We start from the raw sequence: 21,441 nt of genomic DNA on the forward strand, positions 1-21,441 counted from the left end.
AGAGTCATCATCTGCTTCTCTGTAAGCAGTTTCCATTTTCCTTAGCATTACAACAGAAGCAAAAAGTGAATGGAAATAGCAAAAAAGATAAATAAACTGTACTATTTCTTCTGCTGTTAGGGCTGCTTTGGCATCAAACTATGGTTCTGTTGAGTCTTAAATTCAAAATAGGTATTTTTTCTCACTAGTTCTCCTTTTACTGTCATTAGATGATATAAAATGGATGTAATCCTGCTACTTCAGAACTTCACCTAAAGCTTCATACAGCCACAGAAATCTTGCCACTTGTTGAGACAGAGCTCCTGCTGCAGCAAAAACACTCTCAGCTGAGTTTCAAAGGCGCCTGACTTGTATTCTTTATTCCCAGGACCACACAGGGGTCAGACATGCCCTCCACCTTGATACAAACTGCAGAAAGATGGCACTTTGCCCTCTTCCATTCTTCTGGATCCTCGGTGTGTGGCACATAAGGAACTCAAAAAATGGCAACTTGCCAGATAACAAGACAGCCAGCCAGTCAAACTGGACTGGACAAGACTATTCAGCACCGCTCCTCGGACTTGGCGTCTCCCAGAACACCATCCTTACTCTGCTGTCAGCTGCCACTGCTATCTCAAGGAGCAACCTGTGCACCACAACGCCTGGTGGAACTGTTCCGCTGTCTCACAAGGCTGTCCTGTTGGAAAGCTGCTAGCAACAAGCATTGTTTTCAAAAGATTTTTCTTAATATAAAAAACAGTATCCAATGCAACTTTCCTTCAAACCCCACCCTCCCCAAACCCAAACTAAACACGAAGGCCACCAGTAAAAGCAGACTGCCGGCAAAGCACAGCAACCCAGACTCTGGACACTGGATGTGGAATTGCCCACAGCCCCTCTTTCTTGGCTGCTGTTTGACTGCACACCGCTGTGCCGGCACACAGGAGGCAGCCTCTTCCAGTGTCCTCCAGGGACACCTGATGGAGCGGGATCAGACTTCAAATCAATAACACATCCTGTCCCTTCCCGGCTTTCCAGGGCCTCACGTGCTGCCCGAACAGTAGTTTCTTGGACAGCCTCTTTGTTTCACGCGAACTGCAGAGCAGTTGCATGCACGGCTGCTCCCTCGCTCCCTCCTGCTTTCTGGATCACATTTCATCCCGGCCGGGGATGGGGGGTCGGGCAAGTGGGATCCCCACGGACGGGATTCTCTGCGGGGAAACGCTCTTCCCAAGGTGGGGGACGCGAGGAAGGGGCCGCACGGCACCGCAAGCGCGGCGGAGCAGGGCAGGGCAAGGCAGGGCAGGGCAGGCTGCTCTCCGGAGACCCCGCTCCGTGCCGGGCGGCTGCGCTGCGGCTCCCGGGGCGCTGGGCCGCGGACAAAGGGGCAGCGCCGGCGGCACGGAGCCGGGGCCCGGCCGGCGGCGCGGCGGGGCCGGAGCGCTACGCCCCGGCGGCCGGAAGCCAGGGCGGGGGGTGAGGGGTGGGGAGAGGGGAGGGCGGCTCGGCCCGGCTGAAAAGGAGGGCTCGCCCGGCGCCCCCCACCCTCCGTCCTGCCCCGCGGGCGTCCCGCACCATGGCGCTGTCCTGGAGGAGCTGGCTGGCCAACGAGGGGAGCAAGCACCTCTTCCTGGTAGGGGCGGCCCCGGCGGCTCCCCTCAGAGGGGCTGACCCGCGGGGGAGGCTCAGGAGGGGCCGGTGGGTGCTGGCAGGCGGCGGGGGCTGCCCCGAGAGTCGGGAAGCCGGGGCACCGCGTCCTGCCGTGAGGGGCACCGCGTCCCGGCGTGCGGGACAGGGCTCCCGGCGTGCGGGACAGGACGCCGTGCGGGTGCCCCGGCTCGGACGGGTGGGCGGGATGTGCTCCGAGCGCGTCCCGGTGCGCGGCTGGCCGGGATGGATGCAGGAGGGTGCATGGCCCGGGACAGTGCCCGCCTCCGTGCCCTGCCCGGCTGGCACACGCTGTGCGTGTGCTTGCTCTTTGTTAGGCTCTGTTTGGGAAAGTCTGGGGGAGAAGGTGCAGCTTCTTGGAGGTCATGTTCTTTACCTTCCTTTGTCTCTTTGTTGTTGTTTTTTTTATTCTTTGAGTCTCTTAAATGCAACGTCCAGCTAAAGATTTGGGATAGCGTCTTGTATGGAAGTGCTTTGCCAGCTCTCGGTTGTCGTGAGACAGAAAAAAGTTTTGTGAAGTTTAATGAAAGTGAAATTTTCCCACATAGGGGCACTTCCTTTTAATGCTTTAAAGCATAATATGTGCATGAAGTTTGCTTTTCCATTCCATTTATGTATGTTTATACAGACCTACCTATGAGTTTTATGAATGAAATGAAATGAACACTGAGAAGTTTGCACTCGTAACTTCCACTTACAATCTCTTGTTTCTGTTTCATTTCAGTTTTTCTGGCTCTCCCTCAATGTATGGCTCTTCGGGAAAACCTTCCTGCTTTATAATCAAGGGCTACAGTATTATTATTTGCATCAGATGTTAGGGGTGAGTGACCTGGACATTACTTTTTGCCCTGGAAATTGGGATGTTCGAGGATGGGATAAGGGGCAGAATGAATTTGCTAATCAAAAATGACACAAACTACCTGTTAACTTTTCAAAGTGGGGAAAGATCAGGTAAGAGTTTACTGGGATACTTCTGACAGTCGTTTAGGAGTAGAAAGCGAACGCTGTTAAGAAGAAAAAGAGCCAGTCAAGTGTGGGACTGCTATTCTTTTCCCTCTTCTCTACCCTCCCGGTGTTCCCAGCAGCAGACAAGCTCACAGGAACACAGACATGCTCAACAAATGACTGGAGCTCCACTTTTCGTCATCAGCGCATTTAGCAAGCTATGGACTCTTGTTGGCAAATTCTTTCCAATCCAGTTATTGTAATATACATGCTTGCTGAGGGACTTCTTTTAATAAGTCTTAGTTCTTTTCAGCCTTTGTCATTCTCATGGATCCTCTGTTCTGTGTGAATTCACTGTAATGCATGTAACTTCACTTTTGTTTTCTAATAGTAAGTTCTTTGATTCTGGGTGGTTTAATGAAGATTCAGATGTTTTGGTTTAGCAAGGGCAGATGAACAGAAAAAAGCAGATGAACACAAAAAGATACTTTGCAGACCAGCCTGCCTTGGGAAATTACCCATTGTAGTAATTTCAAAAAAACCTTATGTCTAAAAAGGCATAAAGTAAGGGTTAACATCTTTCTGGAAAATGCCCATGGGTTGCTCAGAATTTGACAATCCGGGAAAAAGTGTCTGAATAACATGATGCTTTCTAACACTATGTCATACTGAGGAATGCATTTCAACACAAAGTTGACATGGGATTAAACATAGATGATACTCATCCTAATCTGCTGTAGAGCCTCTGGGGTTTATTTTCGGTAAATCCAGGGTATATAGTTTCACGTGGCTGATATTGTCATAACTAGTCAGTACCATAAAGTTTTGTGATCTTGCTTGGAAATAAGTTGAGTTTATATGTTTTTCTCCTTTTTTTTTTCTTTCTTATGGTTGATTCAGATGTGTTCAAGAGTGAATCTTAGCAAAGATAGTGCAAAAAAGAAGTGAATGACAATAATTAAATCCTTCGTGGTAGTGACCTTCTTGACAGAAAAAGCATGAAAATGTGTTTAATTTTACCTTGATTTCTGGTGGCTTTGCATCCCAGTGTATCCATTTGAAAACTGTGTTTATTCCTGGTGGAGCAAATGGGTTGTTTGTAAAGCAAATGTTTTTGGGTAACGTGTTGGACTGTGTTTTCAGCTGGTATCAATCAGCAAGTTTCTCTCAATTCAGATTATTCATATGCCTCATACCAGCTCATCATCTGGTTGGGATTTTTTTTGGTTTTCTTATACTTTAAAGTGGAAGACACTTGCAAAATAACCTCATGTGTGTTCAGAACCTGTGAGGTGACTCAGGCAACAGATTGGTCAGGAGATGAGGACTAGGAGGTCACCCTTTTAAGTTTGTATAATTGTGTCTGCCACTGTGGGAAAAAGTAGTACAGAATTTAGGGACTTCTAAATTAAGGTTAAAAATGAAGAGCTAAGCCTAAAAGATACTTTTGATCAAAGTTATAAAACTAATTTTAACATTCTGAAAATACTAAAGACTGTAAAATGTACTTGCAATTCACTTTTTACAGCTCATCTAAATATCTTCAAAGTTAGGGTTTGGGCTCTAAAATTTGTGTTGGACTCGATGATCTTTAAGGTCTCTTCCAACCGGGTCATTCTGTTAATTAAGCTTTTTCCCTTCTCTTCATTATATCTGTGTACGTGTATTAATCATAGAGATTGTTTTGCAAGGGTTGGGAAAACTGAACCCAATTTGGTTTCTTCAGGAGATGGCATAAGCAATACTACAGCTGCACAGGGATTTTTACCCCTCTTCTTTTTCTCTATTGGTTTATATAGTCACTGACCCATGGCCCATCTGTATAACCAGTATCCTCTCTGTTCTATGCCTGTGTAAGTGGTTTGCAGAGCCTCTGTGCCATTTCTTGGTGTCTGAAGATTTTGAGATTTAAATTAAATTCTTCGTTTTTAATTCAACAGTTGATATTTTTTGTGTGAACAGATTGAACTCTTTAATGGATACTTCCATGACAACTGGTTTCTTTTTCCAGAGAGCTAACAAAGTTGCCCAAAAGGAGTGGCACTTTTTGAATTAAAAAAGTTTCTGTTTTTTTCAGTGAGGTTTCCTAAGGAGTTGGCTTTCTTTCTTTCTTAGTATGCTACAATAGGCTATAATCGCCTTAAGAACTTCTGCACTTGCAGCATGGAAAAATTTACTGCAGGTAATTTTGTTGTTTACCAAGTAATGGAGAACAAGAAGAGTTACTGGAGGAAATCAGAGTGTGATATGAAATGAGATCTTGGACTGAATATTCTGAGTATATTCAACTGTGCCATGTTTTAATGCCATCTCTGAGGTGAAGAAAGAGAAAGAATGGTGTTGGTCTTTTGTTCAGTGGTCCCTGAAGTGATTTACTTCCCTTCAGCTGTCTACTGAAGAATAAGGCTCAGGTTTATTCTTTTCCAATTGCCTTTTCTGTGATGTTGAGCAAGATACTTTAGGACAGGATTTCAAATTTTTTAGGTACTTTACTCTCACTCAGTCTTTCAATAACAATCTTCCTGATCCTTAATTCTACACCTGTGAAAAGGCACCAAGAGCATGGTGGTGTCCTGCAAGTGCCAGGAGAACAGATAAGTAGAAGGTAGTACATGGTAGGAGGAAGTTGATCAATCTTTATGTACCAGGAAACTTAGTGTTATTTTGTGTCAAGCATCTCTGCTTTGCTCAGTTTGACTTCTGTTGATGAAATCATGAGCTCTTCACTGTGCAGTCTCTATCCCTGGGAGTTTTCAAAACCTAATTGGGCAAAAAACCCTGAGGAAACTAAATCTGAGTTTGGTGTTGAACATGCTTAGAACAGGGGGTTTGAGCAGAGACATCCTGAGGTCCCTTCCAACCAGAATAATTCTGTGGTTACATAATACTTGCAGTGAAAGTTCACCAGAGCCTAGTGGATGTAAATCCCTTTCTAGTACTTTTGCTTTGATAAACCATCCCTTTGAATACTGAATTGCTTGTAACCCTGCAGGTCATAGTCTTACTGTATGAATGCATTCATTCACACTGGTTTGAAAACACTGATTTTCAGATAAATTTCAGATAAAGAACCTAATTTTTTAATGATTTCATAGGTGTTGACTTGTGGTCTTACATTGCTTAAGGAAGAGAAGCCCGTGTACAAATCCCCCGCAGACATGAATTTCTTATAAAAGAGTTTGGCAGAGAGGAAGGGAATATTCTGTCTTTGTGTTCATGATAGGTGCTATAATGTGTAGTAGGCATGAGTTACAGAAGGGAGAGAGTCTTAAATTACTTGACTCCAAAATCTTTGTTCTTGGAGATTTTGGTCCACTCAGTCAGTGAACTTGTCCAGACCGACTTCTTCACAAACTTCAGGATTTCTCTCTTCAGTCTAGCTTGGCTGTATTTTTGTCTAACAAGTTTGATTGTGCCTGGTAAAAAAAAAAACAGCCATAAATTTGGTACTGGCCTTATAGAACTTAAGTCTTGCTTTAACAGTATTGAATGAAATGCTTGTTTCCTGTTGCTTGAGTTCCCTGTGAGCAGAAAGAGCTTTGAGCTCGTTTTGTCATGGCATGAAGGGTCTCTCTTTCCCCATTCCCTCTCTTGTCCCAGCTCAATTAGCTGTAATGCAGTCAAATGTTAATGCAAGAGATAAGCTTCTGGGTTTCAGACCAAAGTGAAGAAAATGCATTGTCAGAAGGATCTCTTTGGGAAAGGACTGAATAACTGAAAATGGGGCTGAAAAGTGCTGCCTCGTTTTTTTATCTGTACAATTGCTGCCTTTTTATTGTGCAGTATTGTGCATAACATTTGTCACCTTTATTCACTGCTTGGAATATGTTCCTGTAACTTTTATGTCTCTCCTTGCTAGTTTATCATAATGACAGAGATTTCACTAATTGAGACCAAATTCCACTTTCATTGGTCGTTGTGCAACCACACTGGAATCTGCTTACCCCCCACATTTTAGCATTGGGGAGAGTTGTGTATCTTGATCCTTTGCTTGGAGATTATCAGAGAAGTTGGAAGCTCTTACTGCACTCAAGATTAAGTTACTTATTTTCTTCAGTTTGAATGACTGATTTAAGCAGAAGAAGGAGTACATCCTACACAAAGGCACTGCTTATAAAAACATGACCTAAACTTGTAGACAAGAAGAGATGGAAAACCTTCAAAGAATGCCTGTGTGATGAGTTACAAGTGAACAGGGAGAATACTGATTCACAGCAGTGCAGGGAAGGTACCCCATACATATTAAAAAATATTCCACCACTTAAAATAATTTTTAAAGAGTTGCAGTACATGAGATTGGGATTTACAGAGTCCTTCTTTGAAATGTTCTTCAGGAGCAAAACTAAGTCAAACTTTCATAGACGTTTTCCCACGTTCTAGTAGGTTTGCCCTACACTCACATTTTCCTTCTTTTCTGCTGCTTCATGTTTTTATTGCTAGATCTCCAGCCAGATTTGACAGGCCTAAGGGGAATAATTGCTGTACATACAGTTCAGTTCTGTCCTTCATCTTAGGTTATCAGTGCTCTGTTACTCAAGAGAAGGAGTACTCTGTGAAGAAAAGGAAGCTGGGTCGAAAGGAGTCATGTTGTGCAGCACAGTTTGTTCCACCTAGGAAAATTACCAACTTTATCTGCGCTAGTACTGATCTGGGGAGGTGGTCTGTCACCTGTGTCTACAGAGCAGCATGTGGCTTTTGAGTCTTGCCAGAACCTTTCAGGGCGCCCTGAACCAAAGAAGATTGAACAATTTCAAAGAAAGGCTCTAAGAGACAGCATCAAGTGTGGTGTCTCTATTGCACCATGACCTGTTCAGGATGCTTGCTTGTAGGTGGTGAAGTCTTGAGAAACAGAATCACATCACTCTCAGCTGTGGAAGAGTTTGCATTATTCTAACATTTTTTTGGTAAAAGATTGTCTTAAAAGGTGAGATAGGACAATATTGTTGAAATCTTAATTTTACAACTGTGTATAAAATATCAGATTTCTGTTCATGGCAGTTGCAGGTAACATAAATCTCTGTATGTATAAATTATGAACTTTGGGGGATTCTGGGGTACACAGTAAGGTACTTCAGCCCTCAATCTAATACTGAAATCATTTGCCTAACAGAGAAAGCTCCTTTTCCTAGAAGAGGAAGCTAATTTTCTCATTTTCAATCTTGCTGGCAGCAAGATACAATGAGAACTGACTCTTCACTTTTCTGTCCTACTTTGTGTGTTGTATAAGCACAGCCAGGAGTCCATCTGGATTTCTGTGGACTGTACATCAGACAGGGATAACTAGAGAATTTACATTCTGGAGCTCTTTTATGCTGCTTTGGAGAAGGTGGCAATTCCTTTATGCTTGTCTGGAGGAAAAATCTAACCCAGTTTTTTGGATTTGAGTTTGTGGATGGTCCAGTTCCCTACTATTTTTGCCACAGATTTAGTCTGTAAATTGGAGTAATCCTTTAGTTTCTTTATGATTGTTTGCCCCTCCATGAAATCAGATATCAGTATACCAGAGATTTTGTGTGTGTGTTTGTTTTTTTTTTCTTTTTGGTCCTGCAGAAATTTCACGTGCTAGTAACATGCAATAACATTTTTTTTAGACAGTTAAAACTTCAGGAAGAAAATAGGATTATATTTTTCTCATTTCTTAACTACTTAATAAGGGTATATATTCCCTTCTAGACCCAGTGAGTTGCCTTGGAGCAAAAATCATCCTTTATTCTACTATTGTTTAAAAATCCAACAATGTACTGTGTTAATTTGTTACTATGCCTCCCAGGCAATGCAAAGGAAGTTAAGAAAGAGATCTCTTGGAAACCATTTGGAAAGAATTAGTTTCATGGTAATATTTTTAGTTTTTGGCTAGATATCAAGAGCGAACTTAAACTCTTTTTCTTCTTGCCTGAATTTTGATTTTAAGAATTTCTGAATGTATTTCCCATTGTTTGCAAATCAGTCATGGGCTTGTTGCAGGAAATATTGCTGAACTTTTTTTCTTCAGAATAAAACCTTACATGAACCATTGGTAACAATATTTTAATATTTGAATCATACTTCTTTGAAAATGCTGTAAGTAGTTGCTTGCTGGTCTCTCTTTTCTTATTTTATTTTCTTTTTCTTTTTCTTGTATGTACAGGTGTTGATAGCATTGAATTATAATGAATGTAAGGACATTCTTCCATAGTGAATGCATTATGAATGAATATTTGCTCTTTATTAAATACTGGAGAAAAACAAAGGAGGGTTAGTAGGATAGCCTTTTCTGCACATCATTTGTGATTGATACTTGTTAAATTGTTTGGCATTTTACTTATAATCCCAGACTATGCTGAGCTGGAAGGGACCCATTAGTCCAACTCCTGGCCCTGAGCAGGACATCCCAAGAATCACACCATGTGCCTGAGAGTGTTGTCCAAATGCTTCTTGAACTCTGACAGGAGTTATTTCATTTATTTAACACTATTCAGTGTAGGATTGATTCTCTTCTAGACCAAACTATTATTTTGTTAAAGCTTTGTTAGAAAAATTGTTGTGCTTGGTAAAGAAAGTCTTGGATAATTGATGTCATGCCTGGTTTATATTTAAACTCAAAGACAACATAAATTCTTGGGAAAGTAGTGATGTATCATGTAGGCCATACAACAGAAGTTATTAAAATTTTCAAACTGCTCATTAATGGTATTGCAACTTTTTCAGATTTTGTGTATTAATCAACAGCTACAAAAATGATTCAGTTTGCTTCTGAAGTTTGCATTACATTATTTCTAACATAATTCTTGAGTTTTTCAAGTCATGCCCATTTAATCACTGCACTACTGTAGCACATCAGTAAGCCCCAATAAAAATTCCTATATGTTTTAATGACCATGTTTCTGAAGTTATTGCTTCAATGAGGTGTATAGCTCATTTTTAGCTTCACTTTAGAGGATTTAAATAAAATAGAGACAGTGTTGTATATGCAAACAGTGCGTTATGGAGACATTTTTCTTTTCATTAAGTCCAGTCTGTTCAAGGGTTATTTCCAGCTGGGAGAGTCTAGAGTGGGGAGGAGAGGATGGCCTAAGGTCTGAAGAACATGGCTTATGAGGAAGGAGTAGCAGGAAAAAAAATCTCATTGTGCAAGTGATCAGAGAGTGAAGCAACAGATAAAATTGAAGGTTTTACGTAAGTAAAAAGAGGACTAACAGTACATTGGAAGAAATAGTGGAGGACATCTGGAGAGTGGGAAAGAACTAAGTGACATGGTTCATTTTAGTCTTATTTCTTATCATTCAGTAGGTTGGAGATGATCTGTTCCTGGGATTTTTTTTTCTGGAAATCCCACATTTACGTGGTAGAGAACAAGGTAGAGCACATTTTGTGGGGTAATTGCTCCTACTTCTCATGGGCAGCTTTTGAGAGAGGGTCCCCTTGTGACTGCTCTGTTCTCTGGGAGCTGGTAGGGTCTGGTGAGGAGGTCCCTAGCACTCAGGTCTAATAATGTAAAGTAGCTGGAAGAGAAAAAGGATTTAGGTGCAGAGCTTTGTTCTTCAGGTAGATTGAACATCTTTACCTTCTGTTTGCTTCCTGGTGCTGTGCCCAGGTGTGCTGCAGAGCAGGTGAGGTACATGGATGTTGCTAACTGGGAGAGCAGGAAGTTGTAATGCTTTATGGTACTGGTGTTTAGAAACCCTTTCATGCTGTTGTGCTTCAGATCTTGCAAGATATTCTGAAATGCAGTTATTCTGGTTTTTTTTGCTAGCTTATATATTCATCCATTTCTGTGACACAAACATAAGTCTGTAAATTTTGTTTCTTCTTGATAACAAAGATAAGAATATAATAGATGTTACACAGATTATTCTTTTTTTGTCGGAGAAAGTAAAACATGCTTATTTTTTTACGTAGTTTAATTTTGAAAAAGGTAGTAAACCTTAAGTAATTTTTGTTAGATAATTTTAACCTGTTCACCTCATTCACATGCTCCTGCAGCATTTGAGTTATCTTTAATATTATAATATTTTTTACTAATTTATTCAGGAGTTGAAATACTTGGGGTTTTGAGAACAGTATAAGAAATATCCTTCCAGAAATCTGTTGACAGTCTAAAAGCATCTTTTATATAAGCTAGTAAAATGGTAATTTAACCTAGTAACTAGGAGAACAATGGCATTTTGCTAGCTTTTTAAAATCATAAATGAATGAGATAATATAATAAGATTAAAAATACAGGTTTATGACATGAATGTGTGCTTTGTTCATTTATTTGACAAGTGTTTTTGTTCTAATTATGTAAGTTCCAAATATATCAGTGAAAGCATTAGTGCAATTAGATTTCATTACAGTTCCCAGCTATTGAGCAGTTAAACTGAAGAAAACCTACTTTCTTAATGTGCAAATATGGCATTGCATAATGTGAATGCATGAGGAGTTTTGTGGCAATTCTACAGCAGTCCTTGAAGCATTATGACCATTTCAGTTTGACTGAATCAATATTTTTTTACATCTTTTTGTGGCTTAACAGAAAAATCATTGCACTCAAGTGACTGTCTAGTGTCATCATGGTATTTATCACTCTTTTTGTTTAGTTATGTCTGTTGAAGCTTTCAGGTCATTTCTCCGTGGACACTTACTGTTGTCTCAAATGTTTTGTTCCATGTGACTTTGAGCATTGATGAGAATATTGGATCTTCCAGTAGAAAATTGTAATTTATTGTTGACAAAGTTAATTTTTAATAACTTCTTGATGCAAAGATGAGAGCTGTTTCCTTCCCTGTGAGGACAGGATAGCATGCTGTGTGTGCCGTGGTTTCTCCAGCACATCATGAAACCTCACTATTTTGATGAGTCAGGGAGCATGGGAACCATTTGGTTTCACAGCAGAGTAAAAGAGAGACAAGACTGATGCACATACCATTCCTTTCTGCCCATCATCTAACTCTTACAATGTTTGTTCAGCTAGGATTGTGTATTAGCAGAGCTTCGGCGTCTGTCCTCAATCTCAACTGCTGCCTGGTCCTGCTCCCCATGTGCCGCGTTCTCTTGGCCTTCCTGCGGGGATCCCAGAAGGTGAGTGCTGTCCTTGGAATGCAGTGCTTGAGAAGAGGGCCCTGGTCTCTGGTATAAAAACAAGAGAAAAAGAATCTATTACATTCCTGTTTGTTCTACGCTATGTGCTTGCTTGGTGCAAGGACCAGACATCATGACTCCTTTGAAGACAGGCTTTGTCTGGTTTGATTTGACCTGTCTAGAGGGTGGTTTCTTCAGTGCATTTTTGAAGGATGGGGAGTTACTGTGGAGCTGTAGCCAGATAAATTCTCCTCTGTCTTTCCAAACTCTTATATTAGAGATATATGTGTCCTCTCAAGTGCTTCCTGATAGAATTCAATGGAGTAAACCCAACTTTGTCTCTGCATGACCACAAGTGTCCTACTGGAGGTGATAGAATGTTCTATAAAAATACCCAACCTGAAACATTTGTTATCATGGGAGAGACAATGTTTAACTTCTTTGTGATTCACCAGTTGCTTTTACAGAAGTACAAATAATGCTTTTGAGGAACATTTGTGTTTGCTAGATGGTTGCAAATTAAACCTGTGACTTCTGTTAATCATGTGACAATATCTATAAGATTTGATGCCTGTAGATGCACATATGTATGCAAATAGACCATTCCTTTTGATCTTGCTTATAAAAGAGTCAGTGATGCTTTCACAAGTAATGCTAGAATTCCTAAATATTAAGGCCAGGAGGTACATTATGTACTCTTGATATCTGTATGATTTCTTCATTAAGTCCTCAAAACTGTCTCTTTGCCATAATCCAGTAGTTTTTAAATTTAGGTACTAAGCTTGCAAAGGTGTTAAAACTAATGAAGTTGCTATTATGTCACCACAGTTGCTGTTAGTATTTTTTTCTTTTCTTTCTTTTGGAAGAGAGTACTTGAATTCTTCTCTTTCTAGGTTGCCAGCAAGAAAACCAGAAGGCTGCTAGATAAAAGCAAAACTTTCCATGTGACATGTGGTGTTACGATATGCATCTTTTCAGGTGAGATCTCACTGTGCTGAGGATCAGCATCTTTTGGAAGCATGTTGGTGCAGCACTTTGTGGTTTTTCTGCTGCAGTACATTTGGGGGTAGTCTTGCTCTGTGCTTGCTCGTCTTAAATTGTAAATGCTGTCTCGAATGTGTGTGGGTTTTGGTTCATTCTTTGCTTTAAACACATAGGCGTACATTCTAATGTCAAGCCTTTCCTTAAACTGCCGGTTTCTTAGAAGGTAGGTATGTGAGACCAGGTCAAAATCTGCCCTTGCAAGTGAACCCTCATTGTACCTATGGAATTTGAGTGAAAAAATCAGGGTACTACAGACTTACCTGCAGAGGAGGGAGCAGTAGAGGCAGCTACCCTGTTTTCTCTTTGGTGAAGAGGAAATATTCTTGGCTGGACACCTTTGAATGTTGTCTCTCAGCTGAAGCATTGCAGTACAAAATCATCACTGTAGTATTAAAAAAAAAATCCTAAAATACGTACTGCCTTCTGTCATTAATATTTATAAGCTGATTTACTCTTGAAGATTAATTAAGAATTTCTGAGTCCCTGGTATATCTCATGCAGGTGATGTGATTATGTCTTGGCATCTGGGTGGCCACAGGGAACATCCAGCACTTGTTTACAGATTTACTCAGTTTTTTTGTTTTTTTAGTCTTACATGTTGCTGCTCATCTGGTGAATGCTCTTAACTTCTCTGAGAATTACAATGAAGAATTTGTGACCCTAAATGCGGCAAACTATCGTGGTGAGGTGAGCCAGCTCTCCTTTCATATTTTGGTTTTAAGAATATCATTTAAATATATGAATATTTGCATATATAATGCCATTGTGTGATCTGTACAGTGCTCCTGTTTCATGCACTGAAAACTCAACCCTTGTGTAGATTCCTGTGGATTTTATTTCTTTGTCTGGACAAAGCATGTATTAAAGCCAGCAAGGTTCTGTCCTGTTTGATTATTAGATGGAGAATGCAATCATCTAAACTTTTCACCTTGCACCTTGTTCTCTTGCTGCTCTTTTGCTTCTCTCTGTTCCTTGGGTGGGCCTGGTTAAGACATTTCTGCTGCTTTTTGGGCTAATTTGTTCTATATTTCCATTGTTTAGAATACAGTGAGATTCAAAATTGATTTTGCATTTTTCAGCTGCAGTGAATGCATGTATGAGTATATATGCTAAGCATGGAGTTAGTTATCTACATGAACTGATTTCTGCTTGCGAAATACTTGATTTTGTGTGCCTTGTCTGACTGAGGTGCAGATGTCTTGCAGGAATATCAGATTTGTAGTCCCTTGGTCAGGTGTATTGTATATACTTGTGTATTTGGCAATGGAGAGATATTTGCTGATTTTAGAAGCAAGACCAGAGTCCAGCACCCTTTCTTCTTGGGCTACAGTCAAGTTCTCTCTTGTTTGTGTTCATTCTAGTCCCTGGTCTGCATTTCTTTTTATCCAGTTTCATTAGGAAATACTTAGAATGACCCTATCCCAGCTGCATCATTTCCTGGAAAAACAGAGCTTGACTCAGTCCAGGCTCCTAAGGACCAGCAACCAAGGTCTTCCATTCCCTGGGTGAATGATCTAATCACCCGGCTATTCAATGGCAGATAGACATGCCAACACCAACTATTGTGCTGAGCTTCTGGGTTGACTGTGTGTCTGCTTGTGTTAGGAGTGGTCTGATAGCCTTCCCTTCATCAGAAACATCAGCAGGAGCTTACCTCAGGCAAGAAGATGCCAGGGTTCTAAGCCTCTACTAAGCAGCCCTAGGAATTTTGCAATAGGAAATGGAGATGACAGCAAGTTTTTTAGGAACTCTAGGATCAAAACTCCTGAATTCTAGGTACTTTAGTATCTCTTGCACCTTTGTATTTGAACCCCACTTATATCCCTTTTTAAACCGTGGTGGACAGTCTAGATGCTGCTCTTGTCCTCTCTACCTTGGTATACACATCTGGATGCAGACCAGGTCAGAAAAAGGGTCACTTCATTTTTCCTGTGCTGTATGAAAACTTCTCATCTCCCCTCACTACATCTATCTGCAAGTTTAAATAAAAGTCTTCCAAGCAGCGAAGACAAAACCTCTTGAAGTAGAGGTTTTGTCTTCACTGCTTTTATCAGGGGAAGTGAGGCAGTTTCCCTGATGTTGAAATATTCCCTCTTCCTTTCACATGTGGTGAAGGACACAGGAACATCTGTCAGATCCTTTGTGTTCAGTCTTGCTTCACTAGGGTCCACTGCAAATGTCTTGGTGATGTAGCTGGCAATAAAATGCATGCCTCTTGTCTTACATTTAAATTCAAAACAATTGCCTCTTCTGCTTCACTCTGTTCTCCCAAAGTTCTAAAAACAATTGTCTGTAAAATTATCTGAATCCAGATTATAGATCTGAATTATCTTTGCTGGGGGAATGCAAAGACTAAAGGTTTAGTTTTTGTTGAATTGCAGTCAATTTAAACTGTTACCAAATCCATTCCTGCTTCCAGATTTAGGGACTGCATATGTCTTAAAATGTGTGAGCTTCATGGGCTACTTATTATTGTAAAATTATTTGTATTATAGATATAAAATACCATATGTTGATATTATTTGGTTTTACTTGTCTGTCTTTCAGGACCCGAGGAAACTACTTTTTACAACTAGTAAGTCCTGCAAAACTGAGTGAGAAAACTTTGTTGCTCTGCAGACAAAACTTCTTTTGATACTGTATTGGCATACTCCATTTGTTGTATCTCAGCTGTATGGGGTTGTGTGATTTGTGTAGTATAACCTGGATTTGCTTCTCCACTAGTCAGGAGGCAGGAGTTACATAAGCCCAGTAGTAGGATGAGCAGCATTTTCAAATCTGTTGTTGTACAGATGAGTCAGCAGAAATCCATTAGTTTCAAACAGAGATTCTCCCTAATATTGAAACCAAATTCCTGAATGATCCAATTTCTAGATAAAGAAACATAATAGAAAACCAGTCTTTTATGCTTCAGCTGGTTTATTTAAGGCCTGGTTGGGTTTCTGAGCAATCTAAACTGTTACATGGGAATCAGGCTTCAGCACTCATACAGAATAAATAGATGAAGACATTTTTGGTGCAGGAATTTAGAAGTGAGCAATGTTTGGGTGTGGAGGGGCAGGCTGAGCTGTAGCGCTTCATAAGCAGATAAAGTTCCTTCCTGATGCCATTGCACTTCCTCCCTTATTTGCATCAAACACAAAATCCTGACTTGGTAGCATTTAGGGCACAGCCAAATCAAATCTATGAACAGACAGCAGTTTTTCTAGGTTTGTCAATCCCAATAGGTGTGCTGGAATTAGTAGCTGGTGTGCCAGTGTTTCCCAAAAATCCTAGGAAAGGTTTAGATCAGTTGAGAGAAGAGGAAGGGAGAATATGAACTGACAGAAACTGAGATCAGAGTTATCCTAAATTTAAAATTACTCTGTTCGCACCCTGTCCTAATGACTGGTAATTAACATGTACTATTTGTGCTGGAGGAGTGCTCAAGAATTTGCTGCACTGGGAGCTGTGCAAATAAGCAAAAAAACCTTGGTTTCTTCCCAGACAGTTCAGAACCGCAAACAGAAGGAATAAGGAATCAGAAGGATTTATAGAGTGATGATGGCTTTTCAGATTAGCCCAGGAAAGAACCTCCTTGTATAAGGGTGTGAGGCAGACTGTGGGAGGAACAAGTATTAAAGATTATACTTAGTAGAGGAAAGGAGAGTCAGGGACAGGGCAGAAATGAAACACTAAAAATGAACTGATAAACTGGGGCAAGACTGAGTGATTTCAGTCTGATGGAGAAGATAATTGAAAAACTGGACATAAAAGGTGACCTCTGGCTTGTGTGACAGTGTAGGAAGCTAAATCAGGTGCTGTACTGCAATTGCATTGGAGGTATAAGTTCAGAGTTGAGATTTATTGCATGCTACACATCAAATCAGATTGAGAAAAAAGAAATTAGGAAGGAGGCAGTGGATAGAATGCATATTTTTTATTGCAGCTGCTTTTAACTGCAGTCTTTCCATGAAGGAGGGGAATCAAGTCTTTTTTATGCAGTCCATGACAAAGCTTCCATTGAATGTAGGTCTGTAAAAACTGAGGAGTGAGTTGTGGTGTGTCAGATTTTGGGTATCAGACTTTTCAATGAATGAGTATTGAGAAGTTTATAAAAAGGTAAGATTTGAGATTCTCTCCTTTGACTTAAAAAAGACCTGAGGATAAACTAGTTCTGATAGAAGTCTTCACTTGAGCAGATGAGTCAAATCATTAATATTTTTAACCTTTCTTTCCCAAGTGCTGGCTGCTGATCACTCTCACAGGCCTTGCTCTATGGGCAACAATTTCAAGCGTGATACAATGCCATGGAGAGTAATTTCAGGCTCTTCCCCATTCCAGAATGAAATGGCCTGGCAAAAAATTGTAGTGACAGCTTGCATAGAAATTGATTTGCTTCAAATTCTGTCCCTGAACAGGTTTTTAATTGTCATGATCAACAGAGTGTAGTGTTTGGAATAAAAAAGAGACAGAAGCTTGTACAGTCAGTCTTGCACGTAAACAGTGTTTGTTCTTAGTTACCTGCTTAGACACAGATGTCACAAGCAAAAGATGACAGGAGCAAAGACAAATAGGAAATTTTGATGCATGGTGAAAGGCAAGGAAAAGGGGTATTTTTCTTTGGGAAGGTGGGAAATTAGACAAGAACTCTTCTTTCCGGTCTGGTTTGACACGAGTTGTGCTCAAGAGATAAGTTTATTCAAGAGTTTAAATGAATCATGATTTGTATGTCTAATTCCACTTTCTTAAAAGGTCATAGTAGACAAGTATACCTCTTCACAGTTCAAATATAAGTTATGTCCCTTTTAGTTCCAGGTCTGACTGGAGTCATTATGGTGTTAGTATTATTCCTAATGTGTACAGCGTCCACATATGCCATCAGGTAAGATGTAATATGATTGTTATGCTAAAAAATGCCATTTCTGTAATCATATTCTCCTACTGACTAGAGTGTTAAGAATACCAGTTTTCTTGTCCATTTTCCCCCTAGCTTGCAGTAAAATTAGCACAATGAATTTTGTGTGAAAACAATTACAAGACCTGATTGAATTGCCTTCTGAAAAAGTACTATTTAATGAGTGTGCAGAGTTAAAAATGTGGACCTTTAAAAATTTAAATAGTTCTTTTATTCCTGGTTGTAGGGGAGGCAGTGAACTCAGCAAATGGGAAGTTCTGTGCAGTGCATAAATTAAGTCCAGTGGAAGAGAAATAAGATGTTATTCTTATCCTCATTATTTTCACCAATTAATTGTAACAAAAATTGTAACAAAAAAAACCCAAAAAAAGCCAAACCAAAATAAAACCCTAAAATCCCAAACTATCAGCAATGAAATAAACTGACATAAAACTATGCTACTGAAGTTGAGCATTGCTTTTAAGAGCTCTGCTTCTGGTTGTCAGGTACATTCTTTTTAATGTGAATTCTAATATACCAAGCAGCAATGCAGTATTGGCTCGGAGCAGCTGCTGGGTTTTCTAGTGATCTGGTCCTCTGGTGGGTTGGCATTCTGTACCAATGTAAATGAGCACATATGATAGTACCTGTGAGTGACTGATACCTGGGGGGCCTAGCCCAATGTTGTAGTCAATTTGAGACTTGGATTCTGCAATTGAACATGTAAAAATAACCCCTTCATTTTTACAGAGGTTGAATTCCCTATGTAAGTGCATCACCTCAGTTCAGCAAACATGGAAGGATGTATTAATTATGTATCTTCAAACGTTAATGGTGCTCCACTGATGTTAGATATGTGGTTATGAACTTTGTTGAACTAATCTGTCTTTCCCGAGTAGCTGTGTTACCTGGCACTGTTATCCTGTGATTTGAGGAAGTAGTTCAGCAAATACTTGTGCATTTTCAGTAGACAAGGCTTCTTCCAGGGCTGAGACTTTTGTGAGGCACTGCAGGCTACTGAAGTGCAGGATTAGACTGCTGCACATTACATGGTCCACACAGATGGCTCTCCTGCAAAAGAAAGACAGTTTTTTGAACATGGAAAAATAAAATTATTACTTTATTCTGCAACATTGAGCCAGAATCAAAGTCCTGGCTGTCTTCTGCAAGCCCAAATTAAATTTGAAAAACATCATGTATTAGTGATTGGGAAACTTAGAAAAATAAATGTAGTTGTAAATATTTTTGGAAATAATTTTGGGGGTCATGCAGCATCTTTTGAAGTTACATGCTTTTTAGTTCCTTCCACAGTTACTGTAAGTGCAAATATTTTCCCAGCTTTCTGCCAACTAGCTAGCAGAATCAAAGCCCCAAAAGAGATAATCTGTATCTCCTGTTGCCCTAGCAATAATTCTTACTTGGAAATTTTATCCTGGCTTCTCCCTCAGGCATAGAGCTTGAGCTTGTCTTTATTATGGTGTTTTCTCCTAAGGAAACAAGTTGCTGCATGCATTTCTACGTCTCTTTTCAATCTCTTTTCCTGTGGATTCTCATGTGCCTTATGATGGCTGAGCATACAAGTACAGTTTTAGGAAAGCTAATTGTAAATGTTCACTGTCTATCAGAAACTGAGCTTTTTAAAAAGTATTTCAGAGGCTGTTATAGTCTTGGATTTCAGCCCTAATCTGCTCTTGCACACTAGCCTGCTTAGTGATTTCTTCCTTTGTATGTTCTTCCTGAAATTGTTCTGTGTATGACTATGCCTCTATTTTCCTGCCTTTTCAGTAAACTGTGAAAATAAGTATTAGAAGGACTGAATTAGCTGCTAATATTTTAAGAGGATAAAGTGATTATTAGTTGAAAAATTTTCTAATTTTTTTGCAACGTTTTACCTGAGAATTAGACCAACATTTTTTGTTCAGTAGTTGTTTTCAGTAGGGTTATGAAGTTATCAGAAAACATAATAAATCCTCTCAATAAATGTTGACATTCCTGACAACTTTAAAATTAATGATATTTACTATTTGGAAGTTAGGTATTTAAAATAACATTAAAAAATAAGGTGCTGCAGTGCCATCTGTTTTTGTAACCAAATATTCTAGTCTTCAATTTCATCTTCAAAACTACTGCATATATCTTTCTTTTCAAAACTGTCTCTAACAGGATTAAAAATATTTTTCTAGAACCGTGCTGCTTTTAGTGTGTCCCTTTAAAGCATGGTAAATTCCTAGTACATTTCTCAGTAAACTAACTCTTTCTGCTCTTCATCTGCAAAATTCTAAAGTAGGTTAACCAAAATTAAATATTCAATTTACCTCAAATTTTCAGGACTTTGCATTCCTAAGAAATGCATCCATTCTGTGAATAATGTCTATTTTAAGCCCTAGGAAGGTAAAAAAAGTAAATATTCTAAAGAGCTGTGAAAATTCATGTGTATATATAGGAAGATTATTGACTATATTAGAATACTAATGTATGTATCTGTAGTTTAAGGATACAAGTAAGAAATACATAGTTATTACTGTGTTGGAAAATACGCTTCATGGTAAGAGGTTCAAAGGATTTACATACTTGTAAGAGATAAGGAGGTGAAGTTCAGAGGGCCTGCTCACATTTAGGGCAACTTGATACATGTGAGGAAGCATGATTTTATACTAGAGATGTCTGTAGGAGTGCTGAAAGAAAAATAAAATGCTCAGCGAGCTGGAAGCTGACATTTAGACATATTCAGGAAAGTAGTGTACAGTACTTTTTATCAATAGCAATAATTAGCTGTTGAAAGCAGCATGTCAGAAGCAGTCCAGGGATTGACTTTTCATCACTGAAATTTTGAAAAATTGATACATTCTGAAAAAGATTCTAAAGAGCCAATAAAACATTCAGTGTGCAGCTTTTGGTATTATAGCACGGAACCAAATGAAACCAAAGCTCCAAGACCTGTCCTTGTCCCTTCTTATGGTATGGGGGTGTAACCTAGACCATCTTTAAGGTCCCGTTCTAGGATTCTGTGACCTGTTTTGAGATAGAAAGTCTGTTTTACCCTCTTTGTGCTTTCCAATTGTGCTTCCACTCTGCACACCATTCTTCTTTTTTTCCTCTTACTGATGATTACTCCCACAACTCCTCATAGATATTGATGAGTGACTGCATGAAAATGCCTCCCAGGGTGTGGGGAGTTAGAAAAGGCTTGAGCAGCTTCAAGGAGGAAAAAAGTGTTAACATTGAGCTGACTAGGGGAAGAATGGCAGGGTGGAGGGGGGATTTCAGAGCCCCTTGCTGTTGCTGTATTCCTTCCTTTGCCTCCTTTTTTTCCTCCTTTGCTTCCTTCCTTGTTATTTTGCTGGCTTGGATTTTATTTTGGTAGCTCTTGGACTGTCAAGGTTATTTTTCCTCTCTTGAGAAAGAAAACAAATAAGTCCTGTTACAACAGAACCAAATGCAGTATATGTTTCAGTTGTATTGAAGGAAGAGCAGTTAGCTGGTTGAGTAGAAGACCATAGGAGGGAAAAAGCTCTGGAAAAAAAATAAGTTAGCTGTGTCAGAGGAATAGCTTCTTAAACCATGTTCTCAGAGCAAAAAATATATTTTATTTAATAATTGTTTCAGTTTATGAATGGGGGTAGGTTCTTTGGTTTTAGAAGGAACTCTCCTACCATGCTGTGTAGTATGAGAGGTGTGTTTGTGTGCTGTGAAGTAGTGTATTTTCTTAGCCATTTGATTGTTGTTTATTGGTAACTATTTTACTCAAAAAACCACCTGAACAAGCTTAACAGAAAACAGTTCTGGATGGGTATTTGCTTTGGTCTGGGTTCTTTTTATATTGTCTAACAAATTACTGATAAAAGGAAGTCACCTTCACCTCTCCTGATCTCACAATGTTCTTCTTGTTC

At 39.7% G+C, this 21,441-nt stretch overlaps 1 protein-coding gene across 2 annotated transcripts in view; it reads left to right on the forward strand.

Annotated features, from left to right (window-relative positions):
• The first annotated feature begins 1,555 nt into the window (after nucleotides 1–1,555).
• NOX4 (NADPH oxidase 4) overlaps nucleotides 1,556–21,441 on the forward strand; it is a 100,000-nt gene continuing 80,114 nt past the window's right edge. For both annotated transcript variants that reach the window (XM_058018413.1, XM_058018414.1), the window contains exons 1-7: nucleotides 1,556–1,612; nucleotides 2,372–2,467; nucleotides 11,521–11,631; nucleotides 12,525–12,609; nucleotides 13,265–13,362; nucleotides 15,223–15,250; nucleotides 17,467–17,539. In XM_058018413.1, the coding sequence (XP_057874396.1) occupies nucleotides 1,556–1,612; nucleotides 2,372–2,467; nucleotides 11,521–11,631; nucleotides 12,525–12,609; nucleotides 13,265–13,362; nucleotides 15,223–15,250; nucleotides 17,467–17,539 (548 nt within the window). The remainder of the gene's footprint in view (nucleotides 1,613–2,371; nucleotides 2,468–11,520; nucleotides 11,632–12,524; nucleotides 12,610–13,264; nucleotides 13,363–15,222; nucleotides 15,251–17,466; nucleotides 17,540–21,441) is intronic.

Source organism: Melospiza georgiana, chromosome 2, assembly GCF_028018845.1.
Source record: "Melospiza georgiana isolate bMelGeo1 chromosome 2, bMelGeo1.pri, whole genome shotgun sequence".
NCBI lineage: Eukaryota > Metazoa > Chordata > Aves > Passeriformes > Passerellidae > Melospiza > Melospiza georgiana.